At 43.0% G+C, this 23805-nt stretch overlaps 1 protein-coding gene across 1 annotated transcript in view; it reads left to right on the plus strand.

Annotated features, from left to right (window-relative positions):
• The window catches only part of NINL (ninein like), a 1970063-nt gene that overhangs the window by 214196 nt on the left and 1732062 nt on the right, over positions 1-23805 (plus strand). The window contains exon 3 of the mRNA XM_044057633.1: positions 11688-11784. Coding sequence (XP_043913568.1) covers positions 11688-11784 — 97 coding nt within the window. The remainder of the gene's footprint in view (positions 1-11687; positions 11785-23805) is intronic.

Genomic DNA, 23805 nt, shown 5'->3' on the forward strand with positions numbered 1-23805 from the left:
CTGGAGTTCAGTGCACACCTTTACAAAGCACCATCATTTACCACTCTACTCTAAATCTAGGGCTGGCTTTGCCACTGCAGTTCTGCAGGGCCTCATAGCCGCTCCTAATGCTGTTTAGCTCCAGCCTCCCAACCATAGCTTTGGGATTCAATCCAATTGTAATGACTGCATCAGTGAAACACGAAGAACATAGTACAATTGTGTACACTTACCATAAATGTAGATCTTCAAGTGTATTCACTGTTGCAGTCCAGGTTACCCGCCCGCCATCCCCCATATCTTTGCTGGAATTCATCTGTACTTCTCTAATCTATACAACTTGTGGTGTATTTGCTTGTAGAGGAAGGCAATATATATTTTAGTGCATGCATGTTTTATTGACATATTTTTAGCCTACCCTTTTTGGGGGCACCTGACATCTGGGGCAAGAAAAACTGAAGAAAATGTCGTCGGCTGCATCTTTTATACCCCTGGCGCTCTGACGTCAGGGAAGAGGCGACAGCAAACGACGCCGGACCTAGACTTTGGAATTCAGGCCGACTGAGGGTAGCCTGCTAGCAGGATAACCCAGTTGTAATGACTACAACAGTGAATACACTCAAACATTTACATTTATGGTAAGTGTACACAACTGTACTATTTCCTGACTACTGTGGCCATGTCATTATCAAAGGAGAGACTACTGTCCACCTGTGTCCCAAGGTCTCATCACACTTTCGGTGTTAAGTAGACTGCCACCTATGTGGTAGCTCATGAGTACAGAGTTTTTACCAAAAGGGATGACCATGCACTTTTTGGCATTGAGCTTGAGGCCATGGCTTTGACACCAGGCATCTGTCTCAGTGAGGCCCTTTTGTAGGATGTCCACATCATTAGGAGTTTCAATTATGTCTCCTAGTTTGCAGTCATCTGCGAACTTAGTTAGCCAAAGACCTTCTGTGTTAGCCTGTACTTTAGAAAAGTAGATACCAAACAGGCGAGGACCCAGGACTGAACCTTGTGGTACTCCACTTCTCACTGGTCTGAAGTCTGATTTGGAGTCTGCTACTTTCACAGTGTGGGTTCTGTCAGTGAGCCAGTTGTCAACCCATCTTGTGACATAGGGATTTATACCTAGTTTAGTGAGTTTATAATTCCAGAGTTGGGGGATGGTGTCAAAAGCCTTGGCAAGATCTAGATAGGCTGTGTGAACTACCTTACCCTCGTCTACGGCTTTGGTGACTGCTTCAAAGAAGTCAGGTTTAGGAGACGTGATCTACCTTTTACAAACCCGAACTGGGTAGGGTCCAGAGTTTGGAGATTACCAATGTCTTTGTTTATAAATTCCATGATGATATGTTCCATGGCCTTGTAGACCAGACTTGTTAGGCTAATGGGGTGGTAGTTCCCGGGGTCCGTGGTGGTTCCCCCTTTGTGGAGTGGGATAACTGTCTCAGTACGCCATTCGGTGGGCACAAAGCCTGAGTTTGAGGCTATGATTGAACATGGTGCTTAGGTGAAGTGCCAGTTCATTCTGTAGTTCATGTAGAACGCAACCTGGGATGTTGTCAGGTCACATGAATGCTGTGTTCTTGCCTTTATAGCGTATGGTTTTTACCTGTGCAGCTGTGATTACAGGAACTTTGCATTCTTCTGGTATAGAGATGGGCCCTTTAGGGGGTGTGGGGGGTATTTGCCAGGGTGTTGGCAATATCAGTTGATTCTGTATATTTAGTGCCATTGTGCTGTAACTCGGAGCAGATCTGAGTGTTGCCATTGAGATTCTTGACATAGCTATAGAATGCTTTGTGGTTGTCTTTAGAATCAGTGGCGATTTTGTTTTCATAGCTAGCTTTGGAGGATTTTCTGAGGGATCTCAGCTTCTTACTGAGGCTGACCAGGGAGTTTTTCCAGTCATAGGATTTTACTCTTTTTTGCAACAGTTTCTTCTGTTGTAGAGTTTGGACCATCAGATTGGCTTTCTTTTTTTGGATGATAGCATCTTGGTTCTGTTAGGGATAGCACGATCCATGCACTCGTGTAAGTGCTTATAAAGTGCATTTGTGTAGGATTCCGCAGTTGTACCTCTGTTGTCAGTCTGCATGGGTGTTGTGAAGTTTGCTACTTCTGTCTTAAGCGTGAAGTTGGCTTTGGAGAAATTTTTTACTGTGGTTTCCCTAATGGAGGGTGAGGGTGGGATGTGGATGTCTAGGGTGATTTGCTTGTGGTCGGATCTGACTAATGAGGAATTGACCTCCGGTGTGATACACCGGTAGCCCATGTTGGTAATGACCAGGTCTGGGATATTGCTGCCCCTGGTGGGTGCTTGGATAAGTTGATCCAAGGCATTGGAATTTATGAATTCCAGAAAACGTTGAGCAAAAGAATTGGTACATGAGTAGTTTTCCCAGTTAATGGTGGGGTAGTTGAAATCACCTATTATTAGGGTGTTGGGTTGTACCCTAATATTTTCCAGTGCATCAAGAAATGAGGAGTGGGGAATCCTGGGGCATGGTGGGGGGATCTGTAGCAAGTTACAGTTTGGATTGCGGTCTTGCCCAGAGTTAGTTGCACTTGGATAATCTCAGCTGCATTATGCTGAGCAACTAGCCTGGAGGTGTGGATATCCTTAATGAATTTGGTAACGCCTCCATCTTTATGTTTTGGTCCAGGTTAGGTGACCGAAAGGTGTGGTATGAATTATAGCCTGGTAATGCAGGTGTGCTCTCTGGAGCCTTGAACCAGGTCTCTGTCACTGCACAGATGTCGATGTTCTCCAGAGTGCCTCGAGTGAATGCTTTTGAGGTTTAGACTTCTAGCATTGAGTAGCATTACCCTCAGATTTTGCTTGATTGTAACTGTTACGGTGGTGAATTTGTCATTTGAAACTTGCCTAAAAAAGGCACTATGGGGATGGAAAGAGCCTTAGCCAGTATCTGGAATCCCAAGGGCGACAGGTGCAGGCCACCTCTGACAAAGCGTCGTGGTCGGTCGATCATGTCATCCCAGGCAGACAGATTCTGAATCCCCTTAGAATGACACCAGAAGCTTAGCCAATTCTTGAAGTCAATCATTTTCTCCTTGTACTGTAGTATCATTCTGGGTGATGGCAGGATGCTACTCAGGGCTAGGGTCATACCTGCCTGGGCTACGAGATCAGAGAGGTCCTTCATGTCTCTTTTCATGTAGTCCAGGGAGGTACGTCTCTGGTCATTCACACCAACATGGACAATGATAGAGTCATATTTGTACTTGTTGTGGAGTGACCTGAGTGTGTGTTATGTGGCAGATCCTGGCACCGGACAGGCAGCTGACAGTAACTTTCTCCTTGTTTAGCCTGGTGAGTGGAACATCAGTGTGCCTGACTATAGAGTCACCTATGACTAGAATGTTGCATGCATTGTTATGCCTTATGGGCTGTGGTTGAGTGGCACACTGAGTTTGTAGGCTATGTGTCATTTGGGTTGTGTTGGGGGGTGGAGGTTGCATACTTTTCTGCTTTGGAGGTCTCTCTTGCTTGAAGATTTTTACTGAGAGCCTCTGCGAATGTAGGTGTGTGTTTTGTGTTGCTATGTGTGTGTTTTGGTGGTGTAGGTTTTGAGGGACTGTGTGATGAGTGTGGTGTTGTGTGGTGCAAGTGTTTACCTTCTCCTCTTGACTGTCTAGTCCAGTCTTGGGTGAAGAGAGCTTTGCTTCCAGTTAGGCTATATACGTGCATCTCTCACAGGTTGTAGTGTTGGGTGGTAGGAGGAGAGGGTTGTCTGTGTACATGAGGCAGTTGCTGCATTGCCCCAGGATGCCCATATTCATCAGGTAGACAGGAGAAAACACCGGGAGCTGACCCTTAGACATGCCTGGATAGGTGCTTATTAAGTTCTAAAAACTGTTTTCCTCTAGACAAGTGAGGAAAGTTGAGTGCTGTAGTAATTAGTAGCTTATTTAGTGCCTACGACGAGTTCTGAACAAGTGCTGAGCTCAAACAGATTTGAGTGCTAAACTAAAAAAACTGGCTAGTTCTAAGGGAAAATTTGAAGAGCAGCCTTTATGGCACCAGGAATCATTTAGCCCTTGCTAAGCGGCGCTGCATGAAGTGTATTTATATATATATATATATATATATATATATATATATATATATATCGGTAGCAAATGAGCAAACTGATGTAAACAAATTAACCAATAAAAAGCTAAAAACTGAGCCCCGTTCCAGCAGTCTTCGATCAGACAAGTTCTAACTGCACACTCCTGCTAGTAGGGTGCAGGGGAACCTTCTCCAAAAAAGATGGTCTGGATTAGTGCTGAAGTTATACAAACAAAGCTAGATTCAGTAGGCCTGAATTTAGTCTATGCTACAGCAAACAAGGCGTATCAATTTCAGAAAGAAGCAGTTCAAATAAGCAGGCGCAATAAGCCTTTAACCAGAAACTACCAGCTCAGAAGGGCAGAATCTACCCTCTCCTCCCACAAGACTGCAGACCACACCTTCTTAATGTAAAATAACTGGCCTGAAGCCCAAGTGCTTAAACCAGAACTAATACACTCTTAGAATAACAGACACTAAGCCTTCAGTCAGCAGCTCCCACCTTAGAAGGATGTAAGCTACCTGTCCTGCCACAACAGTACAGACCACAAACCTTCTTAAATTTATTTACGAATTAATGTAAGTACTCCTCTCTTCCTTAGCCCCAGGTATGCTGCTGAATAACTGTCTTAAACTTTTCTTTATCAAATTCACATGTTCATTTTTTCCAAGTGTGTCTCCTGTAGCATAGTTATTTTTAGTATAGTTCATTACTCTTTTTTTTTTTTTTTTTTATCTTTGAGACCATTAATGTTAAAAGACATAATAGAAAGCAACATATATTCTTGAGAAATTATTCTCATATTTTATATATAACAGTTTTTCTGTTAAATATCTAGTTCTAGCTTTTGTGTTGCATGCATGTCCCGTTTGGTAATTAACCTTTTATGCAGTTGTTTCTTGTCATCTTCATTTGAGCCTATGTCACATTTTATAAAACGTTTTTGTTGTATTGAAAACCTCAAACAATGTGTGTGTGTGTGTGTGTGTGTGTGTGTGTGTGTGTGTGTGTGTGTGTGTGTGTGTGTGTGTGTGTGTGTGTGTGTGTGTATATATATATATATATATATATATATATCTATATATAAAACCTATTAACTTAGCAGTAACAAACAAAACTATGTACATCTTTAAATATTGAAGTTTTACCATCCTAATCGGAACAGATGCCCCAGACTGACAGCCACGGACACGGACTTGAACTAACTTAAAAGTTAACCATAGCAAGGTGCAGGGTACATCATGTGGTTCTAAGTGCTGCCTGGTTTTGTCATATCTTTATAGCTCTCTCAGCTGGGAAAACAACCAAATGCTTTCAGAAAACATTTTCTCCAAGTAATTTCTCTTTATCAGGTTGTCTGTTACAGGCATGAACCAGGCATAAAACTCTGTCTACTAGAAAACAAGCCATATAGTATTCAACATTATTTTTCATTTACTTGCTTTTTCTTAAAACTTGTTACTAATTAAGCTAATGGCCTTAACCCAGTCATTCCTCTATGCATGAATGAGAAAAAGCACAGTAATCTTTCTTTTGTTATGCTTTTTTTAACCAGGTCTTCCCCCCCCCCTTTTTTTCTTTACATTGCAGTGCCCACATTTCTTAAAACTTAAAAAGGAAAAGAGAGAATGAAGAACGAAAAGAAAACAAAACAGGAGCACCTATTTACATTATTATCCCCATTATACTTAAAAATAACTGAAAAACTTTACTTTGTAACATGCAAAGAAAATTGTGCGCTATCTTAAATAGTACTATTAAGAAAATAATTGTTTTATTTACCCTGTGAATTGAGTGTTTGGGGGTTGCTCACCTAGAGTCCTAGTTGATCTGCGCAGAGTTCACTCCCCGAGCATTGTGTGACAGGAGGAACAAAGTCGTATTGAAAGGCCTTCTTCCCCCTCCTACTACCGTGGCCTAGGTCTCCACTTCTCTTGCTACCCCATCTGTTTCTTTCCTCTCTGCCTTGGCCTCTGGGACTCAACCTCCCATTAAGAGGTCGGAGGATGGGGGCAAACACAAGCATAAGGACAAGGCTAGGAAGCAGTCCCCCGATCTCTTGTTCTCAGCAGGTCCACCAACCAAGGTCTGCTCCGCTCCAAGAATGGAGTGTCCCTGGCTCTGTTCCCCTCATTTCTTCCCGGAGGTGGAGGAGCTTCGGAGCTGTTTACCACTCTGTGTCACCCCACTGCCCCTCCTGGCTGATGTCTGTCCAGATCCACCAGCAGCCTTTCTGAAGCAGAGGTGGACAAGATGATGCAGAGATTTATCTGCACCCAGATACCCATAGGAGTCTTGCCTGCCCACTGTCCTTCTGGAGTGGGGGGCATGCAGTCTTTTTTCATCTCAATTACTCCTCCTCCTATCCGACCCCCAGTCTTGGAGTTCTCAAGGTGTCTGCGCCGACTGTACATAGTACCTGAATGCCGACCATTACCATGAGTAGGTCTGATCCAGTGAGTTTGGATCTGTCCAGCTCTTGTAGCCGTAGCCTCTGTGCCCGGATCCCAGGGGATGATTTTGTCTCAGTTTTTCGAAGCAGAGCCTTCCAGTTGGAGTTTTGGCATCTGGAGGTTTGGCTCTGGCTCCCTCATTGATCCAGAGGGTGGCAGACCCGTCTTTAATCCCTTCTCAGGCGGTTCGCTCTCCTTCTGCCTTTGACATGGTGGAGAGGGTTCTCTCTGTATCCCATAGAGACCTTTGACAATCTCTTCTTCGGAATCTGCCCTGGCTCCCTCTGTTTCTGGTGCAGATCTGGCCATCCTGCTACCTCAGGGACAACCTGCCATCTCTTCGCCTCAGGGAGCTCCTGCATGGGAGCAGCGAGATGTTATCGAGTCCCCCCAGAGACCCCCATTGAGGAGGTGCCTCGAAAACGTATATGTAAAAGGAGGCACTTGTACTCCCTTCTGAAGTTCCTCACAGAGAACACACATTTGGAGGAAGGGCAGGGTTCCCCCCTGTCACCCCCCCTTGTCATCATGGAGATTCTTTGTCAGCAAGGGGGTGGTCTGCCCAGAAACCCAATCCAGATGAGTCTGTGTTCCTGGAGGTGTTTAGCGCAGGACCATCTACATCCTGGGTGTCCCCTCTCGCAGATCCACTGGTGGATCTGATTGCATCTTGGGCATAGAAGGAGTCCGACATGGTGTAGCTGATCCCCAAATGCCCTGACAAGATACTGAGTCCGCTCTCAGATAGGACTTTCTGAACCAAGGGATCCTCCATTGACGCCATGGTGGTGGCAGCAGCCACCAAGAAGGAGCTTGCGCAGGAGAGCTCCATGGTCCATCCGCCAGACCGAGAGTCCTGGATGATGGACTATTGTGGTAAGTGGGTGTATGCTTCAGAGACGTTGTCAGAGCATGCGCTGAACTATATGGCACACGTAATTAGGCTTCTGCGAGTCCTGGTCAAGGAGATCGCCGAGTCTACCTCCGCGTCCATGTCGGTGGTGGACAAGAATGTTTTCTCCTATTGAATGGCCACCTTCACGTCAATTGCTAATACCTCTGAGTCTCCTCTCTCATGTTACCGGGGGTGCCGCTAGAGCTGCCAGAACAGGTGTTGCCATCAGGCATCACACCTGGCTCTGGCCTTATGACTTCTTGGAGCTGTTTAAGGCGTTTTTTACTAATGACTTGTATGACAGTTCCGCCCTCTTTGAAAAGTCGTTATGCGACACCCTAGTCCAGAGTAAGAAAGACGGGAAGACTCTGCCATTGGGATCCGCTTCTCAACCCCTTAAAGAACTCTTTGAAGGAATCAGCAAAGTGCTAAGAAGATATGGCTCCGGAAATCTCAGGGCTACTCCCAGGATGCTCAGGACTCGCCTTACCCCAGAGGCAAAGTGAGATTTGACAGACACCGAGGCAGAGGGGGCCTGAGGAATTGGGGTCTCGAGCCTTTCTTGGACAGACCTGCACAGCAGTCCTGAAGGGTTGCCTGGCTGCTCGGCTCTGGAGGCAGTCGGGGGACGCCTCTCACTACACCCATCATCCTTGGAGTCGGTCACAGATAATCATTAGGCATTGCAGATCATATCCAGAAGCTACTCAATCAATTTCATTTAACCACCTCTCCCACCCAAGTACCTCCTGGACGTTCCACCCATGCAAAGGGAGGAGCCAGCACTGGAAATTGCAAAGCTGCTAGAAAAGTGAGTCATCCAGCCCATCCCCCCCGGACCATTCCGGATTAGGCATTTATTTCCAGATACTTTTTAGTGCAAAGACGACGAGGGACTTAAGAACCATTCTGGATCTTTCCACCTTAAATCTCTCAGTTGCCAAGACAAAATTCCGGATGGTCACTTTTTAATCTATCCCGGCCTTTTTGCAGAAGAAAGACTGGATGTGCTTGGTCAACCTTCAGGACATGTACTACCACATCAAGATGGACAGGCGCTGTCGGAGGTTCCTCCGCTTCTGGCTGGGGGGGGCCAGTCATTTCCAGTTCAGAGCGCTTCCCTTTGGTCTTCACAGCAGCGCCCAAGGTATTCAGCAAAGGAATGGCAGTGGTAGTGGCTCACCTGCGACTGCAGGGCTTATAGGTCTTTCCTTACCTGGATGATTGGGTCCTTGCTGCCCCTTCCAGGCATCAACTCTGCCAAACAAGGTATTCCTTTCAAGGGATTCCTTTCTTCAGATAGCCCACCAGTTGGGCATAACTATCAGTCTCAACAAATCCCTACAGATTCCGGTCCAAGTGCTAGATTTCATTGGAGCTCGGTTGGACACAATTCAAACCAAGGTCTTTCTAACCTCAGACAGACTCCAGTCCCTAAAACTACATGTCTTCTGTATCCTTCAAGCTCAGTCACCAATGGCGGAATTGGTATTACAGTAGTTAGGGTCCATTGCGGCCACAATCACCCTCTTGCCCATAGCCCAGGTGCACATGAGGGTACTTCAGTGGAATATTATGGTTCAGTGGTCCTTGCTAGACCTTCCGTTGTCTCACCCTATTCAAGTATCTCGGGCGTGCAAGGACTCTGTCTCTCTTCTATGGTGGATTCGTTCCCTGGATCTTCTGTGGGATCACCCTTTTCTTCTGTCTGCCCCTTCAGCCACAATGACCACGGATGCCCACGGATGCCTCCCTACTCTGGGAAAGGCATTGTTTGGGAAGGACAGTCCAAGGCACGTGATCCCCCTATGAGATTTTATTGCATGTCAACATCCTGTAGATGAGGGCAGTGCTCCTAGCTTTGCAAACTCTCCATGCCCATCTTCCTCTCTGGACAATTGCCATCCAGACAGACAGTATGCCAGTTGGCTGGTACATCAACAAACGGGGGGAACCAGGTCTTATCCCCTGTGTCACGAGGCCATGAATGTGTGGGAGTGGATGATCTCCATTGACTGTTTTCTGGTGGCAATGCACATTCCGAGGAGGTCGTCCAACATTCTAATGGACAGGCTTAGCATATCTATCCTGAAACTGTACGAGTGGCATCTGAATCCTCCGGTAGCGAAACAGATCTTTCTCAAGTGGGTCAGCCTTGCTGCAATCTCTTCACCTTTCCTTCCAGTGCAAAGTGCAGTGAGTTTTTTGCTCGGAAGCTCCCAGAGATGCTCTGGTTCATGCTTGACCCTCTGGTCTTCTCTACGTTTATCCTCCTCTACCCCTAATCCCGAAATTCCTTCAGAAAGGTCTTGGGCTGGGGAGTTCTGTCATTCTCATTGCCCCATTCTGACCTCGCCAAGTCTGGTTCCCATCTCTGTGGTCTCGTGTTGTGTGTTCGCCCTGGACATTAGCTCCAACTCTGAATCTCATCTGTCACCCCTCGGGTATACCTCACCCCCAGACCTGGTCAGCCTGAAGCTTACCGCTTGGCTGGTCCAGTTAACATGATAGTCAGGACCCCCAGGTTATCTTCACCAGTCAAAAATTTATTGGTTGCAGCTCACAAATCTTCTACCAGGAAGGTTTATTCCAGCAAGTGAAAACATTTTTCTATTTTGGCTTCTGTGAGTAATCTAGATCCCTTGACTGCCCCGGTTCTGGCAGTTTTAGAATTTTTAGCAAGCATTTTTCGTCAAGGTGCCAGTTCTTCTATGGTCAAGGTCTACTGATGGCTATATCTAACTTACTTGTAGGTGATAATATGGCTTCTCTGGCTTCTTCTAAGCTTTGTAAAGCCTTTTTGAAAGGTACCTTTTTACTTCGGCCCCCCCATTAAGGACCCAGCGCCTCCTTGGGACCTTAAGCTAGTTATACAAGCTCTGGTTTTCTCCCCCTTTGAACCTGACGCTTCAGAGGATCTACAGTTCCTGTCTTGGAAGATGGCTTTCTTGGTTGCCATTACATCAGCTAAAAGGGTTTTGGAACTTCAGGCATTATCAGTCAAGCCTCCTTATTTGATATTTCATAGGGACAGGGATTCTTTGTGGACTAACCTCTCCTTTCTTCCCAAACTGGTTTCGGAATTGAATATTAATCAGGCGATTAATCTCGCAGTTTTCTTCCCAAACGTTCAGAATAAGGGGGAGTACAAACTGCACTTGTTGGATGTTCGTAGATGGTTACATTTTTATCTGCATACAACTAAATCTTTTTGTCAGTCTGACCAACTGTTTATCTCCTGTTCTAAGTCCTTTTTAGTGAAATCAGTGTCAAAGGTCACCATCGCTCATTGGATTTCTAGTGCATTACTTTGACTTATTCAGCTAGAGGTTTAACCCTGCCAGGTCATATTAAGGCATGTTCCATTAGATCTATGGCTACTTCAGCTGCCTTCTGGTCCAGGGTTTCTTTGGGTGACATTTGTTCTGCGACTACTGGGCTTCTTTACATACTTTCATCTCTCATTACAAATTGGACATTCTATCCAGGAACAGGGCATCCTTTGGCTCCACCATGCTCCAGAATATCCTTCCATGAGGGCCTCCCAGGTATTTAGTAGCTGGGTACTCTGTCCCACAGGTTGAAGAGCAAATGAAGACAACATCTTCAGATAAAAAAGTTATGTACTCACCATAATGTTCCATTTGAGTTGTTGCTCTTCATTTTTTCAACCATCCATCCATCCCTCCCTCCTTCCCTCCTTCCCCTGCCTTACATGGTTTGGATGGTGTTCTGGCCAGAAGAGATGCAGTCACCATATTGGTATACCTTTGTTCTCTTCTTCTTGCTTCTGGAGACCTATTGTTATGGAATAAGGTCTTGGGTCAGGTTGGGATGCTATGGATAGCAGCAAACTCGATCTGAAGGGAGGAGGGAGACAGGGGCATTATGGGTAGGGGAGGAGCTTGAAGCTCAGATCAGATGCTGGAAATGCGGCAGAGTCGGATCCGTGCCAGATCCGAGTACCCACAGGTTGAAGACAAATGAAGAGCAACAACTCGGATGGAACTTTATGGCGACAGGAGTTGTAATATTTGCATCACGCTTTACCTACTCTAGGTATTGAATTTTATATCTTGGTGCAGGCTTCAAGATGGATAAGATATTTAGTCCAAATTCTGTCTTGAAATGTTTTGTAGTTTGCAGCCTTGGAAGCGGTTTGCCAAATATTGTTTACTTTCATCCAGTAATGTCAGAATTGGTTTACTATGAAATAAAGCCTTAGAATTTATTATGTAAAGTTTGTATGAAATGTGTAATCTGGTAACTCTTTTTCAGGTGGACTTTGATGAGTTTAAAGAGGGTTTTGTGGCAGTATTGTCATCTAACGTAGACCTATGTATTTCGGAAGATGAGACCAGTTATCTTGATCCAGGTGGGAATTTTACTTTTCTTAAAAAAAACAAAGTATGTTAGTCATACAGCGTTTTCTTATGCTAGACGTCTGATTATATTGGTCATTTTGCAGTATGCTAAATATAGTCCCTTTCAGTTTGAATTTGTAACATAATGCACTTCAAAGGGCTTTACCTTTGGCTAACCTTTCTTTCTTGCTTTAACTCGTGGAACTGAAGACTGTCTCTGTGAATTCTGATTGTAATACATTGCACTACTTTGTTATGGATTTCTAGTGAATATTTCTATGATACATTTTGAAATCCAGAGCCATCAAAATTAATTTTTCAGATGGCGTCTTGCAATTGGACATATACAGCAGGGGAGTTATAAGTATGTTTTAGTGCTTGGAATTTTTATCCGGGATAGGCCAGTTTGTAGTGGTGGCTTGGCAAAAATTGCTTTAGACAGAAATTTAGTGACTGCCTCGGGTTAAGAACTGTATGACCATGTGATATAGTCCACTAAAAATAGAAAAAGAATTGTGTAGCACAAATAAAAGCAAAAGTGCAAAATGAGCATTTTGCAGTTTGACTGGTATCATATTGTAACATTTGAAGACTGACCAAGTTTCAACATTGCGTGTGAGGTTTGTTGCTCCCTTGTAATCTGTGAAACAGACTGTTTCTATCTTGTGTATCGTCAGTTTGTCTCAGCAGGCTTGGTGCATTGAAACTTTTTGTCTTTATTTCTTCCAGTTTTTCATTTTCATAACTTTTAATACATTTATTGCTGCATTGTTCCAACAGTTTTGTAATATATTTGGTTTCTAGACTGTGCAGCCTTTTGGTTTGGTGGGTAGGAGCATAGATCTTTTGCTGCTATTACTGCCTTGCTGCTGTGGGACTTTTGACTGTAAACTTTAACAATTTACCTTTAATATAAGTGTTTGATTTTGAATATTCTAGATGTGCAGTTGGCAAAATACATGGCTCATACAAACGTTTTGATCATTGAGAGCACAAGTCCAGTTTTATTATCATATTCAGTAGTTTGGTGTATTCTGTTAGGTTAGTATTTACAGTCTTTTTTTTTTTTTTTTTTTTTTCTGGCAACAGTCTTTTTTTTTTTTTTTCTGGCATGTACTTGATGTTGTATCCTTAACTGTTTTAATCATGACATTTAGCAAGGGAGCCTGACGGCCAGCACAACTTCCAGAGCTCTTCCATCCTCCTCCTGTCTTTGTATGACTCACTTCCTTTCAGACATCAGCAGGCCATTGGCAGACACCATCTTGAGGCCTTTTTTGCCTCCGTTCTTATTTCCATGCTTGCCATGGTATCAGTCTGGCTTGTTGGCTTATTTCTTCTAGTCTATCATGTAGACTCATCCACAGAGTAACATAATCATTCAGGCATTCATTCCTTTCATACATTGTACAAACGCAAACTGCATTGGCCTATTTTATTTTTGTTCCAACCCATTTAACCCAAGTGCATTTTACATCTGTGTTTCCCTCTTCTTGTGTTGAGATAAGTCTGTAATAATCCTATCATTTTGTGTGGTTTGTTTATAATCTAGTTGTGAAGAAAACAGACCATAACTTTGCAGTCCTAAGAGGACTGTACCAGCTTTTATAACCGGTAAAAACAAGAAAAAGTTACAGTTTATTCATGACTTTCTTGAGAAATCTGAATACCTACAAAATGATGACACAAGCGAGGTCTGCAGTGAATAATGGCAGGCAGACACTTGTTTATTAATGTTTGCTCTTACAGATTAAGTAACTATTTTATAATTTCTTATTATGCAGTTGTTCTTGTAACTGCATTTTGAATGTTACACTTCTGCATTATACTTCAGTAATCTCTATTTTTTTTTTTTTTTTTTTTTTTTTAACTGTACTGTTGTACCTGGGTTGCGACTTTGTGACTGAAAAGGGAGACTGGACCACGTTCCCAATCACCAAATTATAAAATAAGAATGCATCTTCTTCATTGCTTGTGCCTTCTTCTGAATCTATTGTAAAGCTATTTTGTGATATGAAAATCATGCCAGTCTTTGTGAGATGAAGCTGTGCTGAGAATAGCAATAGCATGTGCTAGAATCAAGGCTGCTTGGTGTATACAAATACCTATGCAAACACTTAAAAAAAAAAAATCCTAAGCCTTTGAGTTTGTAGTGTACTGGGAGCTGTGCAGGTATCTTACTATAGTTCCTTTGTCAATTACCTTTCCAGTCTCTTTCCAATCTTTTCTAACCTCCTCTTATTCTTATAGTTATGAAGTATTTTGCATGCCTAATAATTAACAGTTTTTAACAACCAATTCTGTTCTCGATTCAACTAAAAATGTAACTAGAGAGAGCCTTTCGCTTTGTGCTGCAACCTGCACTATCCCTTTATCATTGCCTATATATACTCTTGTTATAAATCATTGTTAATCAAGGTAGATTCTGACCAGCAGTTAAAACTTCCATGTGGCTACATCATACCATGTTACTTTTGTCTCTAATTATTTGCTCCCTGCTCCCAATAACTTTGTTCCTTTTGCTAGTTTTCCTCCTGTAAATTCCACCTTCCTGTTGCTTATTTTCTGTAGCCCCTACTTGTAGTCATCCCTGCTGGTCAAATCTCCTTTTCTCCATTCCTTTGTTATCCTAGTTCTTGGAAAACCTGCTAACACCTTTTTGAATATAGTGTCCTGTATGGTTGTTTTCCTTAAGGACCTGCATCCGCAATCCTACTCTCTCCTTATTTCTCAAACTCCTCCCTACTGTCTTATCACTCCTTTCTGTTTTGATTGTTACACATAGCACAAGCAGAAGGTTATGTGCCCTGAGTAGCTTTAAAGTATTCCTCACGCCAGGTAATCTTAAACCACCTTGTTCTATGGGGAGAATCAGATCAGATTATCCCACTTAACTTTTTGCCCTCTTACCTTCACAAATAAATGCTTTTATTTCTTTATTAATGATCATCCTTTGGCTGACGAAAGCGTGCCTTTCCTGTATATAAAACGAAAGGGACTAAAAATATATTTTCCTTGCTTATGTCATACTATCCATATCTATAATAAGAGCTTTTGACCTCTCGTTTTTTATATCTATTTTTGTTTATTCTCTTCCCACATATCCTTACCTGCCATAATGGAATTTTTTATTCCATATACCAAGATATTTATCTTCTCCCCATAAATATGTGGATTGCTGAACCAGTGCATGTGTGGATGCATAGTCTGCTATATATACCCCTTTATTTTTTATCCATGTATTTTATATCCTGAAAAGACTTGCAGAACATTTTGGAACAGGTTCAACAAAGAAATGTCTTTTTCTGTATATATCCAGGACAAAATAATAGAATCTACAAATAAATCTAACCTTTCTTTATTGCTGTATCAGTTGAATTGTTGAAGATGAGCGTCTATTATTTTGTTTGCTAATGGTTCTAAATAGAAAAAAAAGAGTAAAAGGGGGGTTACCTCTTCTTGGTTCCTCTGTTCAAATGCAGCTTGTCAGAGAGGAACTCTCCCACCTTAATTCTTGTTTGTGATACTTCATGTATCCACCTCTTTAATCCTGTTATTCTAACTGCTACTGTTACCCTACTAAAAAAAAGCTAGCTGCATCTATACCCTCCAACTGTAGCAGCATTTGTTTCCTTCTGTTTCCTTGTGGATCATCATTGTTTTGTTATTCTGTTAATATTGTCAAATATTTGTCTCTCCTCCACAAAAACACACACATAAATGTATATATGCAGTGTAGAAACCAGCCACAAGGACTCAAGGTCTTTAAAAAGAAAATACGTTACTGTAGGTGTCTAGCTACGTTTCCCTCTTAGCCTGCTACTGTAGAAAGTACATGGTCCAAAGAAGAAGTAACCGGATTTACCCACGGCTAGGGACAGCAGCTGCTCCCCACCCCCATCAGCTGTAAATACATTACCCAGTTAAACTTTTTCTTTTTTAGTTATCAGTAAGCCAAGATAAAGCTTTAGGCGAAAAAAAAAGGTAACCCAGTAGATACACTGGACTTGCCCACTTGTAAAATAGAGGCAAAAAGGTACTTAAACCGCCACTTTTTGTCTGTTTCAAACTAAGTATCTACCCAGAAAGGACACAGCTGAAATCAGGTCTTCCTGCTAGATTCTAATAGCTCCTAACAATTTGGCTATTTAGACACTTAACCTGCAATCTTTAGCCTGGGGGGGTTCTAGCCCGCTCCGCTACGCTCACTTAACTTCCATCCCCCCTTATTCCCACCTGCCCTTAGCATCTCTACTTTTATTCTTAACCTTAACCCCATTCGTAATTACCACCAATTAGGCTACACCACTAGTCACCCCCCTCCCCCCACATCCAACAAAATCATGCTACTATTTAATATAATAACCATTCTAACCTGCATAGCTGTAGCTCACATTACATCCTACCAAGGCTCCACAGTCACATGCCCCAACAACTTCCACTGTACTCTCTTAACACCCTCCCTCAAACATTTACACTATAACTACGCAACCCCTGCCACCAAAAACATCCTCCCAATACACACACTCCATTACCAAACACCTAACACAGTCAAAAATAAAATATTCCTAAGATACCATAAGCAATTTACTATGTATATAAAACATATATTAAACACCCTCTCTAAACTAGCCCTTGCTGAAGACATCCATCCAAACCCTGGTCCTCCCGAATTCAATACAACCATAAATCCTAATCCAAGCAACCCTCCCCCCACAATTTGACTCCTAGCCAACAAAAAAAGAACAGACCTACTTTTAATGTCCCTAAACATCAGAAGCATATGCAATAAAATCCAAGAACTACATGCCAGCATAAGCATATATTCCCCAGATATTCTCTTCCTAACTGAAAACTGGCTCAACTTTCGCATCAGAAGTGAGGAAATACTTCCACCTGAATACAACATCCTTCCCATAGACAGATGGTCCAAAAAAGGAGGTGGTGTAGCATTGATATTTAAACATCTCCTCAATATTCAACTCCTGAACACATCTGCCCCTCACCACAACAATGAAGAAATCCTTTATGCCAATCTCAAACTAAACCCAAACAAAACAATCAATATCATAAGATGCTTTTTCCCACCAGGACAAAATATTACACCCCTAGAAAATTCTCTTGAGTTGGGCTACTGTATCTCTACCCCAGGAAGCCATCATTCTTGGTACTTTAACATCAACTGGCTATCCTGTAATAACAATCTCCCAACCATTCACCTTAATCTCCATGGGTTCATTCAACTCGTCCAATCCCCTACCCGAATCAATAAAATCCCTAACAATCGTACCTTACTTGACTGGATCCTAGTCAACAAAGTCCCTCACTTTTACCTAACAGGCTGCTTACCTGACAGTCTTAGTGACCACTCCTCCACTTTACTAATTCGGCACCACACAAACAGTCTCAAGCCCATTATCCACAGGCAGATATGGAACAAGTCCAACTTCACCCCCAACTCTTTCATCTCCTCCCTGCAAAAAATTAACTGGTCACCACTAAAATACCTTAACCTAGATGAGGTTGTCCACTTCTTCAACAGTACCTTCCTCTCCATCCTAAACCCCCATGCTCCTGTAAGAAATGCCAAAGTCAGATCGAGGCGTGCCCCATGGTTACAAAAGACCACCAGAACCCTAATGAAATCCAGAGGTAAGGCCTAGGAGCACTGGCGTCTAACAAAAAATAACTCTGGCATTCATTCCTTGAACTGCGCAATAAAGCCAAAAAGCAAATAAAATTAGACAAATCCCTCTACTATAAATCCACCCTAAACTCTACCAACCACAACCTTAAGCAATTCTGGTCCACTATTAACACTATCCTCCACCCAGGGAAGGTTGATAGCCCCCAGCCGTCTATTCCCCCCTCCTACAGCAGCATTGCTGAATCCTTCAACAAACGCTTCACTGAAACTATGACATCTCTAAACAAACAACACTTCCCTACAACAGTTCCCCGAACTCCTAACCCTAAACCTCCCACTCCTCTTTTCTTCTTCACCTTAGCACCTACCTCCAACATAAAAAGACTATTGCCAAAACTTAAACCCACCAAACTCTCAGCTGACATACTCCCCTCTGAATACTTGAAAATTGCAGCTGATACACTAGCCTACCCAATTTCATTTCTAATGAACCATTCCATAAGAGAAGGCTATGTTCCCTCGATATGGAAAATATCCCACATCATTCCCCTCCACAAAGGCACCCCCTCCACAGACGTCTCAATTTACGGCCTCATTGCTATCCTCTCTCAAAGATGCTTGAAAAATGTATCAACACCCAGGTCTCCAACTACCTCCTAGCTAATAATCTCCTCTCCAAAACCCAACATGGTTTCAGGCCATATCACAGCACTACCTCCGCTCTACTCCTTCACCAGCACTATACTTCCTCACAAAAACAATGGCCTCTTCTCTGCTGCTGTATTTCTAGATCTCTCAAGGGCCTTTGATATCGTATTTCATGAGCTACTACTCTCTACTCTCCCCAACCTCTCCTTCTCACAATCAGCCTGCAACTGGTTCCACAGCTATCTACACGGACGCCAGCAATCGTTAATCTGGGATGATAACCTATCACCTCACTTCCTAGATACTCTTGGAGTTCCCCAAGGGTTTATTCCTTGTCCCTCTGCTATTCTCACTTTTCACTGACAACCTACATACTGCCACCACACAAGCATCTCTTGTACAGTATGCAGATGACTCTACTCTCATCTGCTCTGCCCCCACTCTACCAGAACTACAGCAAATCACACAGGAATCATTCTCTTCTGTAGAAAGCTGGCTATCCAATGCTCAGCTCCTAGTCAATCCATGTAAGACAAAACTTCTCCTGTTCCAACCTTCCAAAGCCACCCAAAACACCCCACACTTCAACATTCTCGCATAAGACAATACCGTTGTTTCTCCATCAGAACACACAAAATTACTTGTTGTGGAAATAAACAAAAAAACTTAGATTTGACACCCACATATCTCTCACAATAAAAAAAGTTCACAAGAAACTTGGTGCATTATATCGAAGCTGCCAATTCCTAACCAAGACGGCTAGAATCTCCATAGCCAATTCCCAGCTAATCTCCACCCTACTCTATGCATGCCCCATACTTACCAACCTAAGACAGACAGACCTACATAAGCTGAATGTTTGTTGCAACAAAATTGCTAAATTTGCCACTGGAACCTCCTACCGCAGACATTATTGTATCTCCCTTAAAGAAGTAAACTGGCTAGAACTCCCACAACCCCTTCACTTTAATCAACTCACCCTCAGTCATAAACTTATTAACCACCCCCATAACATCCCTTCCCTTCAAACCCTTCTCCAACCCTATCACTCCACTAGGTCTCTAAGATCAAGCAACAAAAATCAACTCACTGTTATCAAACCCAAAAACTCAGCAGGCGAAGCCATATTTTTATGTACTATATGTAAACTTTGGAACTATCTTCCACCCTCTATAACGAACTACTCTGCCTTCCAGCAGCCTTTTCAAGACTGAGCTCAAATTCCACTTAAATTTGCACTGACTTTGTCCTTGTTCTAATCCAGACGAACACCCCCACCCTTACCCCCCAAATAGACTCTCAACTCAACTGTACTACCGCCACTACTAACCACAGTCAGAATTAGCTAGTTGTCTTTGCATACTTTAAAATCTTGTTTGACAACTTAGTTTCTTGTCATTTATAATATTAGTAACAATCTTAACTTGCAACATTTACTGTATATACTGTTGATAATCAATATCTTGTTATTGTATTAAAGCCAACAACCTGTAATGTTTACTATTACTGCAACTTTGTATTTCTATTTATCATATTCATTGGTTTATAGGTAGGTACTAGGCTATTGGCCCTAGGACCTATATAAGCCTAGCCAAAAGGAACCCTGGCTTTTGCCACCCAAGAAAATTATTTTCCTGTGCCACTGTTGAGCAGAGCCACAGAAGTGATCCCTGGGGTGAATTTCCTATCTCCCATCCAATCATCAAGATTTTTCTTGAAGAGTGCTAATGAGGAGCTTTGTTTGTGATAGATAGGTAGTTTGTTCCAGAGTATGGGAAGTCTCTGGGACAGGAATCTATCCCTCTAGCATGTTCTGTTTATTGTAGTGACAAGGTTTAGGTCCCTAGAGCATGTAGCTCGGAAGTACTGGGATTTCTTTAAGTGGAGCATGTCCAACAGCTGTGAGTTTGACATAGTTTTGTATGTTTGGCAGAGATTGCCTCTGAGTAGGCGATATGCTACGGAGTAAAGCTGCAGTTTTTTGAGATAGTCTGCGTAGGGCATCTGTTTAAGGCCGGTAATCTTATTTGTGAGTTATTTCTGTGGCCTTTCCAGTTGTTGTAGATGTCTTGTGAGGTACATACCAAAAGGGGTATTGTACTCTATAATGGGTCTGAGTGACAAGTAGAGGGGAACATGACCTCTTTTTTTCCTGGATGAGAGCCATTTTGTGATGGTGTACCACATAGAAGGATTTCCGGAGTACTGTGGTGATGTGATTATCAAAGGAGAGACTACTGTCCACCTGTGTCCCAAGGTCTCTTATCACACTTCAGTGTTAAATAGACTACCACCTATGTGGTAGTTCATGGGTAGAGAGTTTTTACCAAAAGGGTTGACAGTGCACTTTTTGGCACTGAGCTTGAGGCTATGGCTATGGCCCTTTTGTAGGATGTCCACATCTTTTGGAGTTTTGTTTATGGCTCCTAGTTTGCAGTCATCTGCGAACTTCATTAGCCAAAGACCTTCTGTGTTAGCTTGTTCTTCAGAGAAGTAGATACCAAACAGGAGAGGACCCAGGACCGAACCCTGTGGTACTCTACTTGTCACTGGTCTGAAGTTGGATTTGGAGTCTGCTACTTTCACAGTGTGGGTTCTGTCAGTGAGCCAGTTGGCAGCCCATCTTGTGACATAGGGATTTATACCTATTTTGGTGAGTTTATCTATAATTCCAGAGTGGGGAATGGTGTTGAAAGCCTTGGCGAGATCTAGATAGGCTGTGTGAACCACCTTACCCTCATGTACTGCTTTGGTGACTGCTTCAAAGAAGTCTGTCAGGTTTAGGAGACATTATCTGCCTTTTACAAACCCGAACTGGGTGGGGTCCAGAGTTTGGAGATTACCAATGTCATTGTATATAATTTCCGTGATGTGGAGCTTTTCTCCCTGGGTATCCGCTGAAAAAGGCCCTGTATCCAGTCGGAATTTCCTGGTAAACAAATGTAAAAAATATATATATATATATCATATATATATATATATATATATATATATATATATATATATATATATATATATATATATATATATATATATATATATATACATAAAAAAAAATGTCACAAGATGGGCTGCCAACTGGCTCACTGACAGAACCCACACTGTGAAAGTAGCAGACATGGGTGGGGTCCAGAGTTTGGAGATTACCAATGTCATTTTATATAATTTCCGTGATGTGGAGCTTTTCTCCCTGGGTATCCGGAACTGCTGATTGAGAGCCCAGTGTCCAAGTGTATTAGTTCTGGTTTAGGCACTTGGGCTTCAGGCCAGTTATTTTACATTAAGAAGGTTCGTGGTCTGCACTCTTGTGGGAGAAGAGGCTGGACTCTGCCCTTCTGAGCTGGGAATTTCTGGTTAAAGGTTTATAGTGCCTGAATATTTGAACTGTATCTTACTGAAATTGGTTCACCTTGTTTGCTCTAGCATAGACTAGATCCAGGCCTGCTGAATCTAGCTTTGTTTATATGCTTGTTGTTTGTTTGCTTGTTATTTCCCTGGAAGCTAATTCCACCTAATACGCAACTTCTCAGCTTCTGTGGATCACTAGTGATATCTGCATTGCTTACTGTACTTATTTCCTTGTTTCACTTGAAAGAAAGTTACTGTTTGTCGTTTTGCATTTAGTTACTTGTAACACATTGCACTCAAGTTACCTGGCACTTGCTCACTAAAGCAATTATATAAGTCAGCACTAAAAATTAAAAGCACTACACCCTCACTCCCCACTGGCCCTTGTTTTCAATTAAGGATTTCCCAATATTATTCTAGCATGTCCAAAGGTCAGTTGTCAATCTCCTCTCCGGTCCAGCTGGTGAATCTGGGAATCTTGAGGCAATGTTATAACTGCCTCATGTACACAGACAACCCTCTCCTCCTCCCACATAACACAAATACTTGAGAGATGCAGCTATTTAGCCAAACTGGAGGCTGAGCTCTCTCAACTCAGGACTGACAAGACCAGACAGGAGGAGAAGGCAACTACACACACCACAAAACCAGCCTCACATAATGCTACCACTCCACTGAATCAAACACATAAACACACAAAGACATACTCGAGGCTCTGAGTAAAAATTTACCTAAACAGCAGAGGCCTCCAAAGCAGACACCCAAACAACTGCTACCTCAAGACACCCCACAAGCAACACATAAACCACAAAAGCAGTGTGCAAAGCAGTCACAGCCCTTAAGGCCAAATACAACACCAAACATACTTGTCATAGGTGACTCCATAGTCAGACACACTGACGTCCCACTCACCAGGCTGAACAAGGAGAGGGTCACAGTAAGCTGCCTATCGGGCTAGAATCCGCCACATAACACAAGCACTGGTCACTCCACGGCAAGTACAAATATGACACAGTCATTGTCCATGCTGGTGTGAACGACCTGAGACGCACCTCCCTGGACTACATGAAAAGAGACATAGAGGAGCTCTCTGATTATGTAGCCCAGGCAGGTATGACCCTAACCCTGAGCAGTATCCTTCCTTCACCAAGAATGATGCCACAATATAGAGACAAGATGATCAGCTTTAACAATTGGCTTAATGTCTGGTGTCATTCAAAGGGGATCCAGTGTCTGTCTGCCTGGGATGACATGCTTGACAAGCCACGCTGCTCAAGGGACGGCTTGCACCTGTCACCCTGGGATTCCGGATATTGGCTAAGGCTCTTGCCACCCCATAGTGCCTTTTAGGCAAGGCTCAAATTCTAAACCTACCACCCTAGAAAACAAAAATGGGAAGAAACTGAGGGTAATGCTGCTCAATGCCAGAAGTCTAAATCTCAAAATGCACGCACTCGAGGCCCTTCTCAGTATGGAGAACATCGATGTCTGTGCTGTAACTGAAACCTGGTTCAAGGCTCCTGAGAGCACCCAGCACTATTAGGTTTTACCTCATATCATGCGTTCCGGCCCCAAAACCCGGACCACACCACAAAAGGAGGGGGTGTATCCATTTTCATAAAAGATACCCACACCTCCAGGTTGGTGGCAACGCACGAAGCTTCGGAAACCATCCAGGTGCAACTAACCATAGGCAAAACTGCTCTACAAATTGTAGCATGCTACAGGCCACCCTCTCAAACTCAGGAACCCCACACAGCCTTCCTGAAGACACTGGAGGGTATAAATGTATCTCCAAACATCATCATATTGGGTGACTTCAACTACCCGAATATAGACTGGGAACATTACTCAAGCCCTAACTTTCTAGCCCAACGGTTCCTGGAGTTCATAAATTCAAATGCCATGGAACAGCTAGTCACTGTTCCCACGAGAGGAGAAAATATACTAGATCTCATTGTCACAAACATGGGGACAAAATGCTCCACACCGGAAGTATATCCTCATTGGTGAGATCTGATCATAAACTAATCTCACTGGAAATCCACATCCTGCCCCCACCCCAAACAAAAAAGACCACAGTGAAGAACTTCTCTAAAGCAAACTTCACACTACTCAAAACTGGTGTAGTATCCTTCAAGGCCCCTGAGCCAGAGGAAACCACAACCCAAGCTGCGGAAGCCCTTACAAATGCCTTCTATGAACACCTCCAGGACTGCATGGATCAGGCAATCCCAAATAAAACTAAGACTCTTTCCACAAAGGGCAAACGTCCAGTCTGGTGGACCCCAGCCATTAACAAACTTTACAATAAGAGGAGAAAGCTATTACATGATAGAACAAAATCCATAAAAGGAAGTCACCCTGATCATTATTAGTAAAAAATACG

This window comes from Protopterus annectens, chromosome 1.part2 (genome assembly GCF_019279795.1).
Source record: "Protopterus annectens isolate FY-2018-M chromosome 1.part2, PAN1.0, whole genome shotgun sequence".
NCBI classification, from domain to species: domain Eukaryota; kingdom Metazoa; phylum Chordata; order Ceratodontiformes; family Protopteridae; genus Protopterus; species Protopterus annectens.